Source organism: Diceros bicornis, chromosome 12 (genome assembly GCF_020826845.1).
Source record: "Diceros bicornis minor isolate mBicDic1 chromosome 12, mDicBic1.mat.cur, whole genome shotgun sequence".
Taxonomy (NCBI): Eukaryota; Metazoa; Chordata; class Mammalia; order Perissodactyla; family Rhinocerotidae; genus Diceros; species Diceros bicornis.
Window position 1 is genome coordinate 53982493 of NC_080751.1, and position 19042 is coordinate 54001534.

General features: G+C 47.0%; 1 protein-coding gene across 1 annotated transcript; it reads left to right on the forward strand.

Annotated features, from left to right (window-relative positions):
* Nucleotides 1-9338: 9338 nt before the first annotated feature.
* Nucleotides 9339-17228, forward strand: PCARE (photoreceptor cilium actin regulator). The gene is made up of 2 exons (XM_058550671.1): nucleotides 9339-13033; nucleotides 17048-17228. The coding sequence occupies exons 1-2, from the start codon at nucleotides 9339-9341 to the stop codon at nucleotides 17226-17228; spliced, it is 3876 nt and encodes a 1291-aa protein (XP_058406654.1).
* Nucleotides 17229-19042: the final 1814 nt, after the last annotated feature.

Genomic DNA, 19042 nt, shown 5'->3' on the forward strand with positions numbered 1-19042 from the left:
TTTCACAATTTGTACCAAAAGTCTTAAAAATGTTATATTCAGGGTGCAGTGGAGGTTCCTTGTAGGATCCAAACACTATGGCTCCAAAGTGGGGGTGCGCCAGAGGGGTATTTAAAATTCTGTGTGTGCATAAAAGTATACAAGCATACATATATTCAGGGAGCTCCCCCTGAATATAACTCCCCACTTTGTAAGTGTGGCTGCTCATCATACTTCCAAAGAGTACAGTAGAGACGGGGGGGAATAACTTCACAGTTGAGCAACCTGACACACACTGCATCAGCCAGGTGATCAAGGTCAATCAACATCAGCAGTCATAAATCATGTTGATAGTACATACTCTTGATATGATGTAATAAAGATGGCACAATACCTCTGTGATCTCCCTCTCAAAAGCCCATAACTCCAATCCAATCATGAGAAAAACATCAGACAAATCCCAACTGAGGGATATCCTACAATATGACTGGTACGTCTCAAAACTGTCAAGGTCATCAAAAACAAGGCAAGTCTGACAAAATGTCATAGCCAAGAAGAGCCTAAGAAGTCATGATGACTAAATGTAATGTGGTATTCTGGATGGAATCCTGAAACAGAAATACAACATTAGGTTAAAACTAAGGAAATTTAACTAAAGTGTAGACTTTAGTTAATAATTATGTATCAATATTGGTTCAATAATTATAACAAATGTACCACAGTAATGTAAGATGTTAATAATAGGGGAAACTGTGTAGAGGAAGATTATATTGTAACTCTCTGCTCAATTTTTCTGTAAACTTAAAACCGTTCTAGAAAAAGAAAGTCAATTAATTTTTTTCCATGTTTACTTTCTTTGGCTAATTCCACATCCCAGAATTTATACTAATAAAATAATCACAAATGTGGGCAAAGATTTACCTACAAGGATATTTCAGTATTATTTAAAGTAGAAGTAAGCTAAATGTTCAGTAATAGTAATAAGAGACTGGCCAAATAAACTATATTTCCTCTGTCCAATGGAATACTGTGTAGCCATTAAAAATGCTGTAAAGAATATTTGGTGATATGAATATAAATTTATGATATAGTAAGAGAAAAACTAGGTTCCAAACTGTAAATACAGCAAGGTCTTGTCTTTACTGAGACAGGATAAACAGATATAGATAGATATTCGTTTTTATTTCTCTTTGAGCTATCTATAATTTCTAACTGTTTACATTGCATATATTGCTTTTTTTTTATTGTGGTAAAATACACATAACATAATATTTACTCTTTTAACCACTTCAAAGAGTACAATTCAGTGGCATTTAGTACATTCACATTGTTATGCAACCATCACCACTACCTGGTTCCAGAAACTTTTCATCACCACAAAAGGAAATCTCTTACCCATTAAGAAGTCACTCTCATTCTCCCATCACCCCAGCCCCTGACAACCATTAATCTGCTTTCTGTCTCTATAGATTTGGCTATTCTGGATATTTCAGATAAATGGAATCATACAATATGTGACCTTTTCTATCTAGCTTCTTTGTCTTAGCATAATGTTTTCAAGGTTCAACCATGTTGTAGCATGTATCAATACCTCATTCTTTTTTATGGCTGAATAATATTCCATGGCATGGATATAACACATTTTGTCTACCCATTCATCAGTTGATGGGCATTTGAGTTGTTTCCACCTTTATCCATAGTGAACAGTGCTGCCATGAACAATCATAGACAAGTTTCTGTTTAAACATATTACTTCTATAATAAAGAAAAATATGCTGTTCTTAAAAAATAATGTCTGTTTTTGTCTTCTCGGGCTGCCGTAACAAAATACCATAGACGGGGTGATAAATTTTAATATCACCATCATCTCCGAGTCAATAAGATTATTCACATTTTAGGTTTTTTTCTTTATTTCCTGTCTTACGTATGTGCATGATTTTTCTTCACATTAAGGGAAAGCAGTAACAACTTTTTTAGTTTTAAAAATACAATGATGAAAACTGCTGCATTAAGAAAGTTGGAAAAACATGAAGGTAGTGTACAATCTGATAATGTCTGTATTATCTGAATTGAAACCAGATCAATAAATCTGGACCAATAAGTGGTGAGGGGAGAATTCCATGTTTCAGAGTTTGAGATTTGGGTTTCTCTAACAATCACTAGTAAGGAGGGGATGGCAATCAGACTTCTACATTATTGCTTCGAAGGAAAATACCCTGTTTCCTTTTAGGACCACACTATTGCAGACGACAGTCTTAACCATGAGGATGTTAGAGGCTGAAGGACCTTGAAATCATCTATTCAATGGCACAAGGCCTGTGACAGCCCGGAGTTGGACACATGCTAGGTCCCGATAGATCTTTGCTAAATCTCCTCATAAGATATTTTATGGGAAAGCCCAATATGTTAAATAGAGAAAAAGTGGAGGTGCTTGGTTAAAGTTGAGGTGTCCCTTGGACCCCTCATAGGCCGACCTAGGGCTCCTTAAAGCAGAGTTTGAAGGTCATTAACACGCTTCAACCGCCTCATTTTGAAGCTGTCAAAGCAGACAGCCTGATACAGTAGAAAGAGCGGGAACCGGAGAATCAGCCAGACCTGAGGTTTAGGTCCTAGCTTCACTACTTTTGAGATGTTTGTCTCTGGGCCGGCCCCGTGGCTTAGCGGTTAAGTGCGCGCGCTCCGCTGCTGGCGGCCGGGTTTGGATCCCAGGCGCGCACCGACGCACCGCTTCTCCGACCATGCTGAGGCCGCATCCCACATACAGCAACTAGAAGGATGTGCAACTATGACACACAACTATCTACTGGGGCTTTGGGGGAAAAATAAATAAATAAAATCTTAAGATGTTTGTCTCTGCCTCAGACATTGGCTTCTCAAATAAATCCTGTCCATTTGGTCACCCTTTTCTCCATCCAGCTATGCCACAGGGTAGGTGTGTGGTTATGTCTATGTGATATGCATTTCTGCATTGGACTTCTCTCAGAGAAATATCTGCCTTGGAAGAAGAGTTAGTAAATTCATGAATTGTGCTTTGATTTACACCTTTGGAGACTCTGCTCTTTATCTTTTTGTTAAAGTAAGAGGCTGTTGCCTTGATTATACACATCGCAGTTTTTTCCTTAAGAGTGTTGAAACAGTGTAATGTGGAAAATGTTAATAATGTGTTTAAGTGAACAAGGATAATACAATGGCATGTACAATATGGTTAGCAGCTGTGTAAAATATATATATACAAGTAGAAGAAAGGAGTGGAAAGTAATAAGCAAAAATAAAAATTACAATGCTTGTCAAATTCAAGCATGTTTATGGAATGCAAACGTTTTTGCTGAAATCAACATCTCTTGCTTAAAAATATCTCTGGGGATAGAAGTATACTCCTTATCTTCCTCTGAGAGAGACTTTAATCAGTGGTCAATATGAAGCCACTTTACATGTTCAATTCCCAGGCCCCAACCACAGCTCTGACAAGCTAGAGTCGTGGGAGGTGGGCCAGAGATCCAGGAGTCTGTGCTGAGATCAGAGGTTCTGGAGCACAGGACTTCCTGTGGGATCTAGAATTCAGGGCAAAGGGTTATCTGAAAGTCCCCATCTGGGGACAGAATTAAAACCAATGACCATCCAACCTAGTTATTAATCCAAAGGGACTAGTTAGAGACAGAGAAGGTTTGGAAGGGCAACCTGGAGGACTTCTTTGGGCTGAAGAGCAAACCTGAAGTTGCTTCTCATAGGCTCCTGCAGGCTTCCTCCTGGTGGGGCCAGAATCTGGGCATGTGACTGAAAAGTCCAACATAAGTTGAACTGCCAAGCTATGGAAGCTTGAAATACAGATGTCTTATCAAAAAAAAATGTAGTAGGAATAACACAGGCTTTGGAATCAGAGAGACCAGGGTTCGAATTTCAGATCAGCTACATGCTGGTTATATGACTTGAACAAATTATCTAAACATTTCAGCTTCAGTTTCCTCATCTGGAAACATGGATGTGATAGGGGAGACTACTTAGCCACCAAAACTTGGGGCTCCGCTTCTGTGGTATAGAGATGTTGCTGGAAAGTAGCTGTCCTGCCAAGGGTTGATTACATTTCTCAGCTCTTTTGCATCTAAGTGGGGCCATGACAAGCCCTGGACCTTAAAGCGTGAACAGAAATGATGGGTATCGACTGAGCAACGACTCTTGTCTATCCAGTATGCCTTCCTCACACTCTCTTCCCCTTCTGCCTTGGAAGTCATATTTTGAAGATGTTGATGTTTCCGAGTGGAAAGGCCTAGATCCCTGAGTCACCATTTGGAGGAGAGCTGTTTAAGAGACCAACCCAACTAAGAATGTCTACATTGGCATTGTGTGAACAATAATAACTCTTAATGCATTAAGTCATTGAGATTTGGGGTTGTTTGTTACAGCAGTTAGCCTACCCTAAGGTAAATATCTAATTTATAGGTAAGAATGGAGTCTATTTCAATAAAACAGTTTCTCTTAACATGCAAGGAAAAAAAAGAAAAAACTAGATGAAATTTTTCCAAATTTGGAGAGTATATTTAGGATACTTTGACTCCAAATATAGGCTACATCGTCTGGATGAACTTTATTTTGATGGATCCTCAGAAGTACCTCCAAGAGTTAAGTAGTCTACCTCCAGAGGTACAACAAGAGGCCTGTGTGACTACTGATTCAGACAATAAGCCATGTATATGAAGATTTGGTGAGAACAAACAGGAGTTTCTAATGTGATCACTAAATCAGAAGTCTCTGAGGGCAGACACCTGAATGTCTCATGTTGCTCTCCTATAGAATTGCTCATCACACGAGCAACTCTGGATGGATTGCTCTAAGGTCTGTAACAGTAGCCAGATTAAATTTTTAATGATGGCTAATTATTCTCCTCAGCAAAGCAGGGGAGGCAAGCTAGTAAAATGACGTATGTCGAGTGCCTGACACAGTGCCTGGAACACAGACATCAGCTCCCTTTTCCTGCCAGCTGACTACAGGGCTTGCTTGCTTGTCGCCCATTCATCCACATCTGGACCAGGGAATTGTGTCACAAAGAGCATCCCTTCAGATCTGAAGGACCAGGTATGCCCTAGGCCTTGGTTAGGGGGGAATTTTTCTTAGCTTTTAAGGTTCAGGAGAGCTCACTGGTGAAGCTGATAGAACTTGAGAAATATGATATTTTTTCAGATTGTTTAAATGACATTCAGTTTTGGCTCAAAATTGATGCTACGTTAGAACCATCTTTTGCTAATCAGTTAGTTCAGGGTCACACGAAAAGAAATGGGGTGGAATTTATTTGAGTGCTGAATGGTAAGGACAAGCCCTTAGTAAACTAATGTTCACTGTACATAGTTATGTTTTAGATGTCGTGGTTTGACCTACGATATGTCCAGACCTTTTTTTTTGAGTGGCCTTTTGAACATGGAGCCTAGTTTTTCTCTCCTTGAGTGTGAACTGTGCTTATTGACTGGCTTCTAAAGAATAGAATGCAGAGAAAGTGAAGGTGTATGGCTTCTGAGATGAGGACATAGTAGCCTCCTCCTTGCTCTCTCTTGGTTGGCTTGCTCTGGGGGAAGCCAGCTGCCATGTTGGAAGGACAGTCAAGCAGCCCTGTGGAGAGCTCCACATGACGAGGAACTGAGGCCTCCTGCAAACATCCAGTAAAGAATTGAGGCCTTCTGTCAACAGTCATGTGAATGAGCTACCTTGGAAGTATATCAACCAGGGACCAGCCTGGTGGTGCAGCGGTTAAGATCGTGCATTCCACTTTGGCAGCCTGGGGTTCGCCGGTTCAGATCCTGGGCGCGGACCTATTCACCGCTCATCAAGCCGCGCTGAGGTGGCATCCCACATAGAAGACCTAGAAAGACCTACAAGTAGGATATACAACTATGTACTGGGCGCTTTGGAGAGAAAAGAGAAAAAAAGGGGAAGATTGGCAACAGATGTTAGCCCAGGGCCAATCTTCCTCAAAAAAAAAAAAAATCAACCAGCCCCAGTCAAGCCTTCAGATGACTGGAACCCTGGCTGATGTCTTGACTGCAATCTCCATGAGAGACCCTTAGCCAGAACTACCCAGTGAGCTGCTCCCAAATTCCTGACCCACAGAAACACATAATGTTTCATAATGAGATAATGGTTGCTGTTTTAAGCTGCTAAATTTGGAGGTAATTTGTTATCTGATAATAGACAACTAATTCAGGACCCTTTTCCAAGACCAAGAGCATTATAACTGAGACTCTCTTAGGCACAAAGTAAAGCATACAATACTGCATTTTACTTAGGGATGTGTGTGTGTGTGTTAGCATACATAGAGTAAAATGCACAACTGAAGTGTCCAACTCAAGGTATTTTTACCTATGTATATACCCATGTAACCACTCCCCAGTTCAAGATATAGAACATTCCCATTACCTTAAGAAATTCCCTCATGCCCACATCCAGTTAATAATTCTCCACAGAGGTAACCACTTTTCTGAGTTCTATTATAAATTAGTTTTGCACATTCCTGAACTTCACATAAACGAAATCATTCAATGTGTGCTCTTTTTTATGTCTAGCTTCTTTCACTCAGCATAATAATTTTTAAATTTATGTTGTTACATGTTTCAATAGTTTGTTCCTTTTACTGCTAGGTAGTATCCATCAGACAATTATGACAAATTTATTTATTTCCCTATGGACAAACATCTGGATTATTTCTGATTTGAGGCTATTATGAATAAAGCCAACACGAATATTCTTGAGCCCGTTCCTTTTGTGGACCTATGCATTCAATACTCTTGGATAATTCTTAGGAGTGGAATTGATGTGGCATAAGGTGGGTGTATGTTTAACTGTCAAACAATTTTACAAAGTAGTTGGATCATTTTCCATTCCCACTCAGAGTAATTTAGTTGGATTTTTTTTTCATTTGCAGCAATACTAGTCGGAAAAGAAAGAAAAACTAAAGTTAGTCTTAATGAAAAATGAGTGGCAATGAATAAAGAGCTTCCTAAATTATTAGGAATAGTCAAGAAAAGCAGTCTACAAGGCACAGAGCTACCTGACAGCTGATCCTCCCGGCAAATACTTTTATTTTGATCCTTGGTTTGGAAATAATTTTAGCCACTTAGATCAAAGGTTTTCACAAGATGATTTGAGCAGGGGCCCAAATCCAGAGAGGAGAAGAATTTACATAAAGAGCCCTTCAGATGAGCTTTCCACTCTGTTAAATGGAAGAGAGAAGAGTCTCCCCACATGCCGTGCTTGTTTACTGAGCCAGCTCGGTGCTGTGACAAATGAAACAACTTCTTGAGGCCCAACACAGCTCGCCCCCAGGCACTGAGTCAGCTTTGTGTTTCCCGTGAGTTCTACTTCAAATAAACAGACCGGAGAACTTTATTAATTATGCACTCTGGGGCATAAGGCTGTGACTGGCATCAGGCTCTGCACACAGCCCCAGCAGCCGGTCTCCAGCTAGCTCACGGCACAGGAGGTGTCTCTAACTTCCTTCCATTGCTGAAACCGTCCTGAAAACCACAGTGTTATTTTCATTGGTTATGCGGGGCACAAAGAGGAAGTGAAAACTATAAAGCCAGAATATCAACTCCAGTCTCAGCCACTTCAGGACATGCTCAACGAAATATTTTTTCTATTAGGAAACTTAAAAATTGGCAACAAGCTAAGTGTCAAAAAATGGGAAACAGTTAAATAAAAGCCATCCCTCCCCCTGCGGTAGGTGGGAATCGTTGGGTGTTTAAGAGCGGAGAAACGACACAATAAGGCCTTAGAAATATCCTGGGGAGGCAGCGTACCGGGCAAAGGACACAGACACAGAACAGCCAAAGACCCGGATGCAGGGGGCTCCAAGTCCACTAGCTGGCAATTATTTCCAGACAATTCAGGAAAGGATTGGGGCTTCGTCCCTGACACAGCAATGAATTTTCTTATGGCTCTTATTATTATAAGTGCCCTAGATGCCAGGAGAAAAGTAATAAAGAATTTCTTGGGTTTTTTTTTTTTTTTTTTTTTTTGAGTACCTACCACTCTCCAGGCTCTGCCCCAAACATTTAACAAGCATTAAATGACTTAATCCATACAACAGCTCCATGAAGTAGGTACCATTATCCCCATTTCAAAGACGAGCTCCGCCTCAGGGAAGTTAAATAACTTGTGGAAGACCCTCCAGGTACCTAAGAGGAGAAGGATTCAGGACTGAAACTCAAGTCTCCCTACGCCAAGCCCTTGCTCTAGACTTTACTGACAGCAAATAAGGTTCAAAAGGAACTTAAAAATGGGCGGCTGCTACCCTTAGCCATGGGCAAGAGCACAACGCTCGGGTTGAATAGAACCTGTGCTTAAAAACGAAAATAAAAATTTCCCTTGAGTTCTACTCATGACCAAATGGCTCTCCACTGCCCAGTGTTAGCTTATCTTCCTATGAGAAAGTTCCAACAAGGAGCTGCTTCCTGTAGGAGCACCGCCTTCCTGAGCCCCTGTGGTCCGCAGCGACCCGCTTGAGCTTATATGGCGATGAGTTTTTCTGCTTTCCTCCTCCAAACCATGGAGGATGGCTTCCCTGCTATCTAACCCATTCTTCTAACACAGAGGAAAGCAACCTTGCCTGCTTTATTCACTGTCTTATTTAAAGAAGTTCTCTAGCACTAGAACTGTGGTGTTTCTATAAGCCACACAAACCAGAACGTATTGCTTTAATTTCCTTCTATTGTGTGTTTTGGGGTCTTCTTGATAATAGCAGGTTGGAGCACACTCGCTGGTTTGCCCTTATTAAACTGTGAAGGTCGCTTCTCTGCCAGGATCTGTAATCGGCAAGCCCTTGCTTCTCCTCCACAAATGTGTCTCTTCCAGAGCCTTTTGCAATTACGGCTCATTTCTCTAGGTTGCATACGGCAGGCGTCTGAACAGAATTAAAAGCACGAGCACGTGCAAAAATAATCCGCTTCCCAAGATAGTAAATGCTGAGGAGTTCTATATTAGAACACGCTGGGAGTGCTGACTGGCTAGGGCGTGATTAACCTAATAGGCTTAAAGTTCCACTTGCCATCCACATCTGTTAGGACACGGGCAAAACGCAGGCCCGTAATCCACGAGACTGAAGTCTTTTCGAATTGCCCTGCTGGTCACTAACAGCAGAGGGTTCAAAACTTGGGACCACAGTAGGACGACAGGCACCGTTACCTCCACACGGGGAAGCCAAGACAGTGAAGAAAGCTGGCTCTGAGTTTAGGCCACTGCACCAGGGACTTCAAAGGATTCTGGCTTGGAAACTGCCTGGATGGACTAGTAAGACTGACTTCTGCTCCTATTTCAAATCCTACTCTCTGAAGGTTGTGACACTTGTGGGTGGGAGATGACTACAAGGTGAAATCATGGGGTGTACACCTTCCCACAGTGAAATTGTTAACAGCGTTGCTAAGAGTGGCATCCAGTTTTTTAAAAAGCCGAAAGCAAATTTGCCAGGATGTCAGGGGGGCAGTGAAAGATGCTCCATCCCTTTGCCAGCTCAAATCTCCACCTGCTCTGACTCTGGGAGGGGCTTGTCCCAGGGACAGAGGCCGGCAGAGGAGCAGCCAAGTTCCAGATGGACTCAAACCAGGGCTGAAGGTCTTTGTCAGCTCACGAGAGATCCCACTGCAGGCAAAAGGAAAGATGTGGAAGGACTGATCCCAGAAACCGAAACCTCCCCATCCCAGCTGAACAAATTGCACAGCCACATGGCTAAGGACATTCCATTCAAGACACAGACCCACAGGTCACAAGGGGCAGACTTTTCTGGGGAAGAGAGTGAAGAAAGTAATTCCCAAGAAACCTCCAAATGGGAAAGGAAGCCAAAATGCCATAGGTCAGGCAAACAGGGCCATTGCTGCCAAACCATCTTTCCTGCTCCTAGGTCTGAAGACAAAATAGACTTCCCTGAGCCCCTGGTAAAGGCCCACCAGCATGCTTACGCCTATCTGCACTCCTGCCTCTCCAAATACGAGGCAATTCTGTGCGTCACCCATCGGGCCACCCAGACCCAGGAGCTGCTGCAGCCCATGGTCAGCTTCCTGCTGCAGTGCTTTGATGAGGTTAACCAGCTCCTAGGGGAGATCTCCAAGGATGGAGAAGTGCTCCTCCAGGAAGTTAGGGAGGATCTGGCTTGGCCATTGAAGCAAGGGGAGCCCCAGGAACAGCCAGATCTCCTGCAACAGCTTCTGCAGTACACAGTCAGCAAGCTGCAGGTGCTCCGCGGCACGGTGGCCTCGCTCACCAGCGGCGTCCTGGAGGGCTCCGGCAGCTACCTCCACAGCACCGCAAGCCACTTGGGACACAAGCTGAGCACAAAGAGGGGTGTGGATGAACGCCTCCTAAGGGCTCTGGGGCAATTGGAGAGCTTGGCAAGCGACCACACCGACCCTGGAGCGCAGGGTCTACCCTTGTGCTCTGAGGACAGTGGCATTGGTGCCGACAATGAGTCCGTGCAGCTGGCAGACAAGCTGAGCAAGCAAGCCAGCTGGGACTTAGGGCCGGAGCCTGCAGAATGGAAGCCAGTGATTTCACCCACAGTGGAGGCCAGGCTATTGGGACATGCCTGGCAGCAAAGTCCTTTCCAGATGGGTCCAGACGGACCCCAGGACTGCCCACTCTCAAGGCCTCCTACGGCAAAGGTTCAGCCAGCAGCACAGGGTGGAGCAGGGAGCCCACACCCCTCCAGCACTGAAAATACCACTTCCAGGCCCATCGGGAGGGGCAAAAGCACTCTGCGTGATTGCCTTGGGACTGAGAACTCCGTGGAAGTATACCCTCCTAAAGGCTCCAGGTTGATGGACACGCCATCCCTCAGCGAAGGTGAGGACAGCAGCCCAGAGGAGGAGGAAGACACTTCTCACCTAAGGCCGAGGTCTTCACCTTCTGGCCAGGAAAGCACATTTCAGCTACTGAGGAGCCCCCAGGCCCAGGAAATGATTCTGAAGATGAAGGAAGCCATCAGCGAAAGGATCAAGTTTGTCCCTGTGCCCTCAGGGCACCAAGACTGGGCTGAGGAGGAAGAGAGGAGGACAGCAGTCCCACCGAGACCTAGCACTGTCAGTGGCAGCAGGAGGGCCCCAGAGAGGCAGAGGAGGTCTCAGTCAGAGGGGTGTCTGAAGAGCCACATGGAAGACCCCACCCTCCAGGAGCTGCGGAGGGTCCAGAGAGACCTCAGCCAGAGGCTGGAGGCGTTTTACGCCCTGGCTGCACGACGGCAGGGGCAGAGCAAGGGGCAGGTTCTGCACCCCAGAGCAGCAGCTGGGAGGCCCCACAACAACTACAGGGTCACCCCGAGCAATACCATCAGCAAGCTGAAGGCATCCCTCACCAAGAACTTCAGCATTTTGCCAAGTCAAGACAAGAGCATTTTGCAGAAATGCAGTCCCCGCCCTGAAAGTGAACAGCCCTGGCAGGGAAAAGCTGAGGGGCTTCCAAATGCCATCCCATCAGGTGAGAGGGCCAGTGAGGCTCCCGGGGCTGAGGACTGGAACTTCAGGGGCCATGCCACCAGGACATCAGTCAAGAAACTCATTGAAACTTTCAGTGCCACTGAGAGTCTGAGGACACTTGGGGATTCCAAGGACTCCGGGCTGAACTCCTGCCTCAGGAAGTGGGGGGTCCCCATCATGCCTCCCAGATTTCCCATTTACAGGGGGCTTGCTCCTTTGTATCCAAAGCCCCAAATTTCTCCAGCAGCAGGCAGAGACTCTCTCAAGGTGGGCCCAGGCTGGAGACCCTTAGCTCCTGTCTTCCCCCCTCTGCTCACAGCAGAAGCATCCAAGAGTGAGGACCTCAATTGTGAAAATGAGGAGGGCCCAGAGCATCTCCCTCCACCACCTCTGGAAATCCTCATGGACAAATCATTCACCTCTCTGGAGCCCCCAGAAAGCAGCAATCTGGCAAGGTCCTCCCTTGAAGGAACCCACGTGCCAGGGCTGGGAAAGCCCAGCCCTGCCCGGAGAACGTGGGCTTCCTCAAAGCTCAGAGCTTCTATGGACCCCACTCACCTGCTTCCCAGCAAGAGCACTGCCACCCTCACTGGGCCCCGCAGTGCAGGGCCAGGGAGCAGCAGGAGTGGCTGGAATACCAGAAAGCTCACCTTGGACCTGAACCACCCGCCAGCAACCGGCCAAAACCCAGAGGTGGAGGGCAGCAGGGCTCAGAGTCAGGCACGAGCGGACAGGGCCGCAAGCCTCTCCAAGCATCCCCAGAAGGTAGTCTCCTGGCACCACTCTAGCCACACATCTGGGCAGACCAGGACCTCAGAACCCAGCCTGGCCAGACCAATTCGAGGGCCACGTTCTCCTGAGGCTCTAAGACAGAGCCAAGAGAGAAGCCCCCCAGTGGTCAAGAAGGCCTCTCCCACAAGGGCACACTGGACACCCCGAGCAGACAAGAGTCACCCAAGCCTGCCCTCCTGTCACAGACCTGCCCAGCCAAGTGTGCCCTCCGTGCACGGCTCCCCCAGCCCACCACTCAGCCCTCTGGCAAGCCCCAGGGTGCTAAGTCCCCCAACAGCGAAGAAAGGAGCTTCCCCACCACCCCAGCACAAGCTGCCCAGCCCTCCCCTGGTGAGCCCACCTGCTCAGCACAAGGTCTCCAGCCCCCCTACCCAGCGCACAGAAGCAAGTTCCCCTGCCTCTGGCCCCTCCCTATCTCCCCCAGCGTCCCACAGCCAGGAGCTCAAGGAAACAAAAGATTCTGAAGATAGTTGGGCAACCACAGCCAAAGCGCCTAGGAATACATGTTCCATATTCTGCCCGGCCACCTCCTCTCTGTTCGAAGCTAAATCGCCATTCTCAACAGCCCACCCACTCAGCCCACCATCACTGCCACCTGAAGCTGGAGGCTCGTGCGGGACCCCCACAGGATGCTGGAGGAGCAGCTCAGGGCCACAACCGAGGGCGGACTCACAGCGGGGAATGGCTCTGTGTGCCCTCAATCCTCAGCCCTTCGTCAGAAGGACAGCTTCTGACCGCCGGCCGGGCGTCCGCCTGCACCTGCCTGTCCTGGGTGCCACCAGCAATGCTTGTGAATCCCAGCATGGCCAGAGCAGGTAAGGAGAGTCCTAAGGTCCTCAAGAACCCAAAAGAGCCTTTGCGTATGTGGGTAGTATCTATCGCTTTTTACTATATTATAAATTAAAATTAAGAAATGTTTGAAATACTTATTAATTTAAAAAAACAAAAAGGACCCCATTATATGTTAACATAAATAATACATTCTTATGAAATGTAACTATATTTTCCGCAACAAAATCTAATGAAAAGAGTGGCACTGTCTTATATTTTTGCAAATCTCTTTAGTGTGTGGCTTCACAGAAAGACAGCTGAATTTTCAGGTCTGGTTCTGCAGTCAATCTGTTGGGATCTCATACATCATGTAGACTGGAAAACTCCACTCTACATTCATGAAAGAATGAGTGAAAAAGGGAAGTAACACCTTAGTACTATAACGAAGATAGTTTGGACCTCATGGACCCCCCTGAAAGGGCCTGGGGGACGCCCAGGGGACACGCCTTAAGAATGGCCGGTCCTGGAGGTGTGGAATATAAATGGCTGGCTTCCTCATTCCCCCAAGGACCTGCCCCCACTTCTCCAACCCAGCCTCATCTCCACCCCCCCTTCAGAGGTGTGTAGAGGAAGAACAAGACTCTTCATGAGCGCTGAGCACCAGAATCCAGGCAGAAGGGCTTCCACCCTTGCCCTTGGCAGAGTGAGTTCCAAGTGTATCTCTTTCATGAGAGGCACTGACTTGCATGTCATTGGCCCAGCCATGCTGACAGGCCTGCGCATAAGGCTGCAATGGGCCATGAGTCAAAGTATAGCCATCGCCTGAGCATTGAAAGAAGGACTCGTATGCTCAAGTGGTTATTTTATAGAATACATGGGGAAATGCATCTTTTCCAGAATGGTGGCATGGGGAAAAAATGTAAATCTGAGGCCTATTAGAGAGGAACTCATCCATATGTCTTGATATCAGATCAGACAAAGTTCAACCAGCCCCAGTCCTTGCTATCTTTGCACTGCCCACAATTGCGTAAATCAGCAGTTAATTTCTGCCAGAGTGGTGCGTGTTACAGACTTCACAACCTGTCACTGCATAAATGGTAAATTTTTACAAAGTACTCGGCAGTCAATTTTAAATAAAGATGCTATCTCAGGAAAGTTGTGCCTTATTATGTTATATAAACTTCCCCAGCCACTTGAAAGAAATGAAATATTATTTTTGCAAGAATCTTAAGGTAACATTGCTCTTTTCTTAAATCTAAAATGAGCCTCCTATACAGCACCTTTCATCTGAGAACCTCTATAAATGTTAATGCATTATTCCTCACACTGGCCACCTATTCAGTTATTAGATTTCTAAAACTGTGCCCTTCAGGAGGAGAGCTTGAGAGAATAGGGACAATAAAATGGCATTAATTAAAAACACGAACATTTAAAAACAGCAGGAGCAATAATAAAATAACATAAAATTGTTCAAGAAGAAAATAATGCCCTTCTCTCAGGCTTCTCCTCGGAATAGAGCAGCCTAAAACGTTGTTTTATGTCCTGAATCTCAACACTTGGAGACATGGGGGGAGGTGGAGAATTACTCGTAGCTTAAAAGAGAGAGGACAATGCATGAACAGGAGCCTTCCCAAGGTCGCGTGGAAGGTCACATAATGACTCGCACCCGTTCGTTCCCCTGTCTTCTGGTGAGACCACACCTCTAAGCCATTCCAAATTGAAACTGTGAGAACGTGATGGGGAAATCCTCATTCCCTAGCCCCTTCACCCGCTACCCAACCCTGTAAAGTTGGCGTCTGGGAGCAGAAGCACACCAGCTGTAGGAGCACCAAGCATTTGCTCCAAGGTCACGCAACAAGACAACAAGCCAGTGCCAGAGAGCCAGAAACTGCTCGGACACACAGTTTCCCCAGGCAGGGACCTGCAGGGACACAACCACACCCATTATATCTTGCAGCCGAGGCAGGCTTGCAGAATGAACTGGCCTGCATCCGGCGTTGACGCCCTCCCGGTCATCCCGTGCTAGGCACGAGCCCCTTTTATAGAAAAAATGATGATGTTTATATCCTCCCGGTCTTGGAGCCCAGGGGACTGGGAACAGTCCTTGCAGGCTGACCCAGGAAGCTCAGTTGCTGAGCTTCAACTGCTACTTATGTGTCGAATCCCCTGTGGAGGTGTGTGTCTCTAGGTCTCAGCATGCTGGGGCGCTGTGAGCATCAAGAGGGTCCAGACTTTGTCCCCTAAATGTGGCACTTTTAGTCTTTGCCTGAACTGGGCCGTCCGGGCAGGAGCTCTCTGCAACCCTCATCTCGTTTCCTGGATCAGGCTGCCTAGGCAGCCTGCCTCCCCAGCAGTTCTGGGAACCAGTAGAACCACAGCCACATTGTGGCAACCAGGAAAACCAACCTCCTAGCCTGATCCTCAGGCAGATGTGGAAGCTGGTTGGGGTTGAGGAAGACACAGTTCTAGGACCAAATCATTTGTCAGACCTCAGTGTCAGCCTCTGCTGACGCTGCATACCACAGCCTGTCCTCTGGACATGCCCCTCCCATTCCTGCCAGCCACTCCAGCTGGGGAGCAGCAAAAGGTCGTGGATGAAGTGCATCCTGTATATGCCTTCCACTGCTCCAAAAGGCGCACAGGGAGAGGAAGTAAGTAAGGTGGGAGATGTGGCTCACAAATCACACTGGGTCCTGCAGGGATCTGTGATGGGCCTGGAGGCCGACACAGATGAGACAGGCTTTAAGGAACACAGTGAGTTCTTCACTGCCTGAAAATCATGTATGTATGGCAGTCTTAGTGCCCGCTCCACCTCAGCCCTTATTCCTGTCACCTTGATCTTGTTAAAATCCAAACTCAAACTTGTCTTCCATTGGTTTGACGTCCATGTAAGCCTAACCACACAAAGCTGAGCACGCTGTGTAATATAGCTCATGGAATAGTCAAGAACATGTTGTCATGGGCAGAGAGAAGGGCTCCCAGTCTGTGTATGTGGGAAGTTGGGTCCAGTCCTGGCCCTGGGGCAATTGATGGAGAGACTCTGATCTTCAGGTGCCCACCTATAGTATGACAGGGTTGTTTCTAGGGTCTTTCCAGGTGTGACTTCCCATTCATGCTACAAAGCAGTGCCAGAGTGACTGCTGACCGGTCACTGAGCAATTACCATGTGCTAGTTGGTACGCTAAGAGTTTTACATGCTTCACCCAATATTGATACCTTTGAGTGCCCAATGGGATGGATACTATTATTTTCTTCATTTTACAAAGAAGGAAACTGAACCAGAGAGATTAATTAACACGCTACAGGTCACACAGCTGGTAAGCAGAAGAGCCTTGAGCCCAGGCAGCCAGACTCCATCCTCCACGCAGTAATGTGAGGCTAGCCTGCCAGCACACACCCAGTATGGCTTTCTGAGCTGGTCCCCCTTCTGGCCTAGACTGCTCCAGTCTTGGGACCACCCTCCATTCTGTATTCCCAGAGCACACGGGGTGTCCCTCCCCACTCACAGCCCCTCTCGCTGTATCACTCAGCAGCGGGAAGCTCTGTTCTAGCCAAATGCCTGGCCTGCGCCAACTAGTTTCCATTTTACTCCTTTCAGGAAAAGGGTGGCAGCTGAGCAAAGTAGGGTTTTTTTTTTTTTTTTTGCTGTTATTGTTGATGGTGTTTTTAATTCAACTAGCTAAATGTAGCCCTTTATTAAACAAGAAGTGCTTTAAAAACAAAAACAAAATAAAAGTCTGGCTCCCAGAACTCCTGCGGGAGTTGCTTTGTTCAGAGCAGCAGGATCCTGGGCATCATGGCAAAGAACAGGACTCAACCCGTCAGCGGAAACCCCAGGGGATTGGCTCCCAGGGTGCCCAAGCACAGTGGGCACGCACAGGGACGGCAACCGCAGTCGAACCTGATACAGAAAGACAGAGGCCTGGCACTGAGGGTCCACCGGGCCTGTGGCTGAGACAAACAGGGAGGGACGGACAGAGGCAGAGTGGAGAGCAGGGGAGGGGCCGGAAGGAACAGGAGAAGAGTGTCTGATCTGCACCTGTTCTTTCTCTCAGCAGCAGCAGTGAGGAGAGCCCCAAGAAGGACGCAGATCCGTGGTGCAGCCGCTGCACCCCAGAACTGAAGGGTGGCGGCAGAGATGCATCTCCCCCAGAGCTCTGCGTGCTGGGCCACGGGCTCCAACGGGAGGCCCCCACCAGCTGCACCCAGGACAAGCCCCAGCAGAAGGAAGCAGCCTGACAGGCTAGCCAACACTGATGCCAGCCACCCCTGGAAGGCAAAGGGTGACAACTAAGCATCAGGCTGTCCTATAGATGGTGGGACAACCAAACTCTTATTGAGGTGTCCTAGAAAGGCCTGGAAGGTGAGCTGCGCAGAGGGTCTGCTACCTTCTAAACATTCACTATTTTCAGTCCCAGATCCTGCTTTGCCTTGGGATTCAAAGGTTCACTGTAACTTTGGACCCCACAATGACACTCTTTAATCCTTCAATTACTGGCCTTAATTTAGGGGGAAAATGTATTTATCGCATGCTTGATGGGCCTGGTGTTTTACCTGGGGACGTCATTTAACCCCCACAACGAGTGAAGCAGGTAGCATTCTTCGGGTTTTGCAGTTAAGAAAACCAGAGACCCCACCCAGCAGCTGTCTTGCCTGAGGTCACATAGCTAGGAAGAGAACACAGCAAAACCTTGAACAGGTGAAAGACAAAATCTATTGTCTTTCATTACATCTCATTGCCCATGACTAGTCCATCACTCCGTCTGCCTGAAACATGCGTAGTTGTACAGATTGTTGGAAAGCTGTGGTCTTTTAAGGTCAAATAGTGGCACAGCATTGAAGTCCCCATTCCAAGCTTTGTTTAGAAGCTAATTGTTTCAGGGATAAGAAGACTGAGGTGGAATTAAGATACAGCCCCACCCACCCTCTTTCCTTTCCTCCTTCCCAAGCTCAGCTCCAAAGCCCAAACATAAAGCTGCCAGCCTGCTAGCTCAGCCTTGCTGCCTCTCAGCCTAAGCGTGTCTCAGAGGCGTGTCTCAAATGCTCTGCCCTACGCATCCACATGCCTCGCAGGCTGAGTGGGTACAACAAGCCTCCCAAACAAGCAGGGACAAGCAGCCTATTCTCTGTGTCCATGGAGGCTGGAGCTCTGGGGGATGCGGGGGCGGGGGGGGGGGGTTGTTGAAGGCGCGCGCGCGCACATACACACATGCCAGTCTCCCCCAGGGGCTTCTCAGCCAACTTTGTTCCCAGGTCATCTGCAGAACTTCTGCTGGAGTTGAAATTGAAGTGAGGAACAGCCATTCATGCCAAAAACCTGCTTCTGCCAATGAACTAGATATTTGCTACAGATCTTGGAATTTTTCCACTGGAGGCTGTGGCGTACTTTCCATTTAGAAAAGAATTTGCAGTAATTGGGTGATTCAGTGCTGGCTCAGTGAGTTGTCAAAAGACAAGAATTCTCACCCACAGGGTACAGCTAAGGGACAATCCTCCAGATCTGCTGCAAAACTGATTTTTTAAGTTTAGGAAAATTATAGGCTTCAAGTCTTTTCTTGTTGAAATAGATCATGACTCAAGAACGTGTTAAACTGGGTCCTGGGACTACAGGTACCTTCCCCAGGGATAGGCTGTGACTCCAAGTCAATGAATCCCACTTTGACTTGTCCAGTTATTAAAATACGAATAATCTCTTCAGAGGCACTCAAGGAACAGTTGATTAAACTGCAAAGAGGGGTAGTTTACCCTCCCCTCTGTTGGGAAATGTCTGTCCACAGCCAGCTATATGCTCACATTTGCTGTGTAGCCTCACTAACCATCGAAACAGAGCCCAGGCAGCAGCAGGGCCAGTTCTGGGGCTGAGCCACACCCAGCCACAGGCATGGACCCTGGGAACAGCCTGGGCTGCAAACAATGGGAGGAAGTCCAGCTACCCAGGCAGGGCAGGGCTGAGGTAAGTGTATGAGAACAGCCAGGTTTAGGAAACTTACTTGATATAGATCTGGGCAGTCTCCCTACACGGTTCGGCCAGTAGCGTGGGTAAGAGGGGGTGG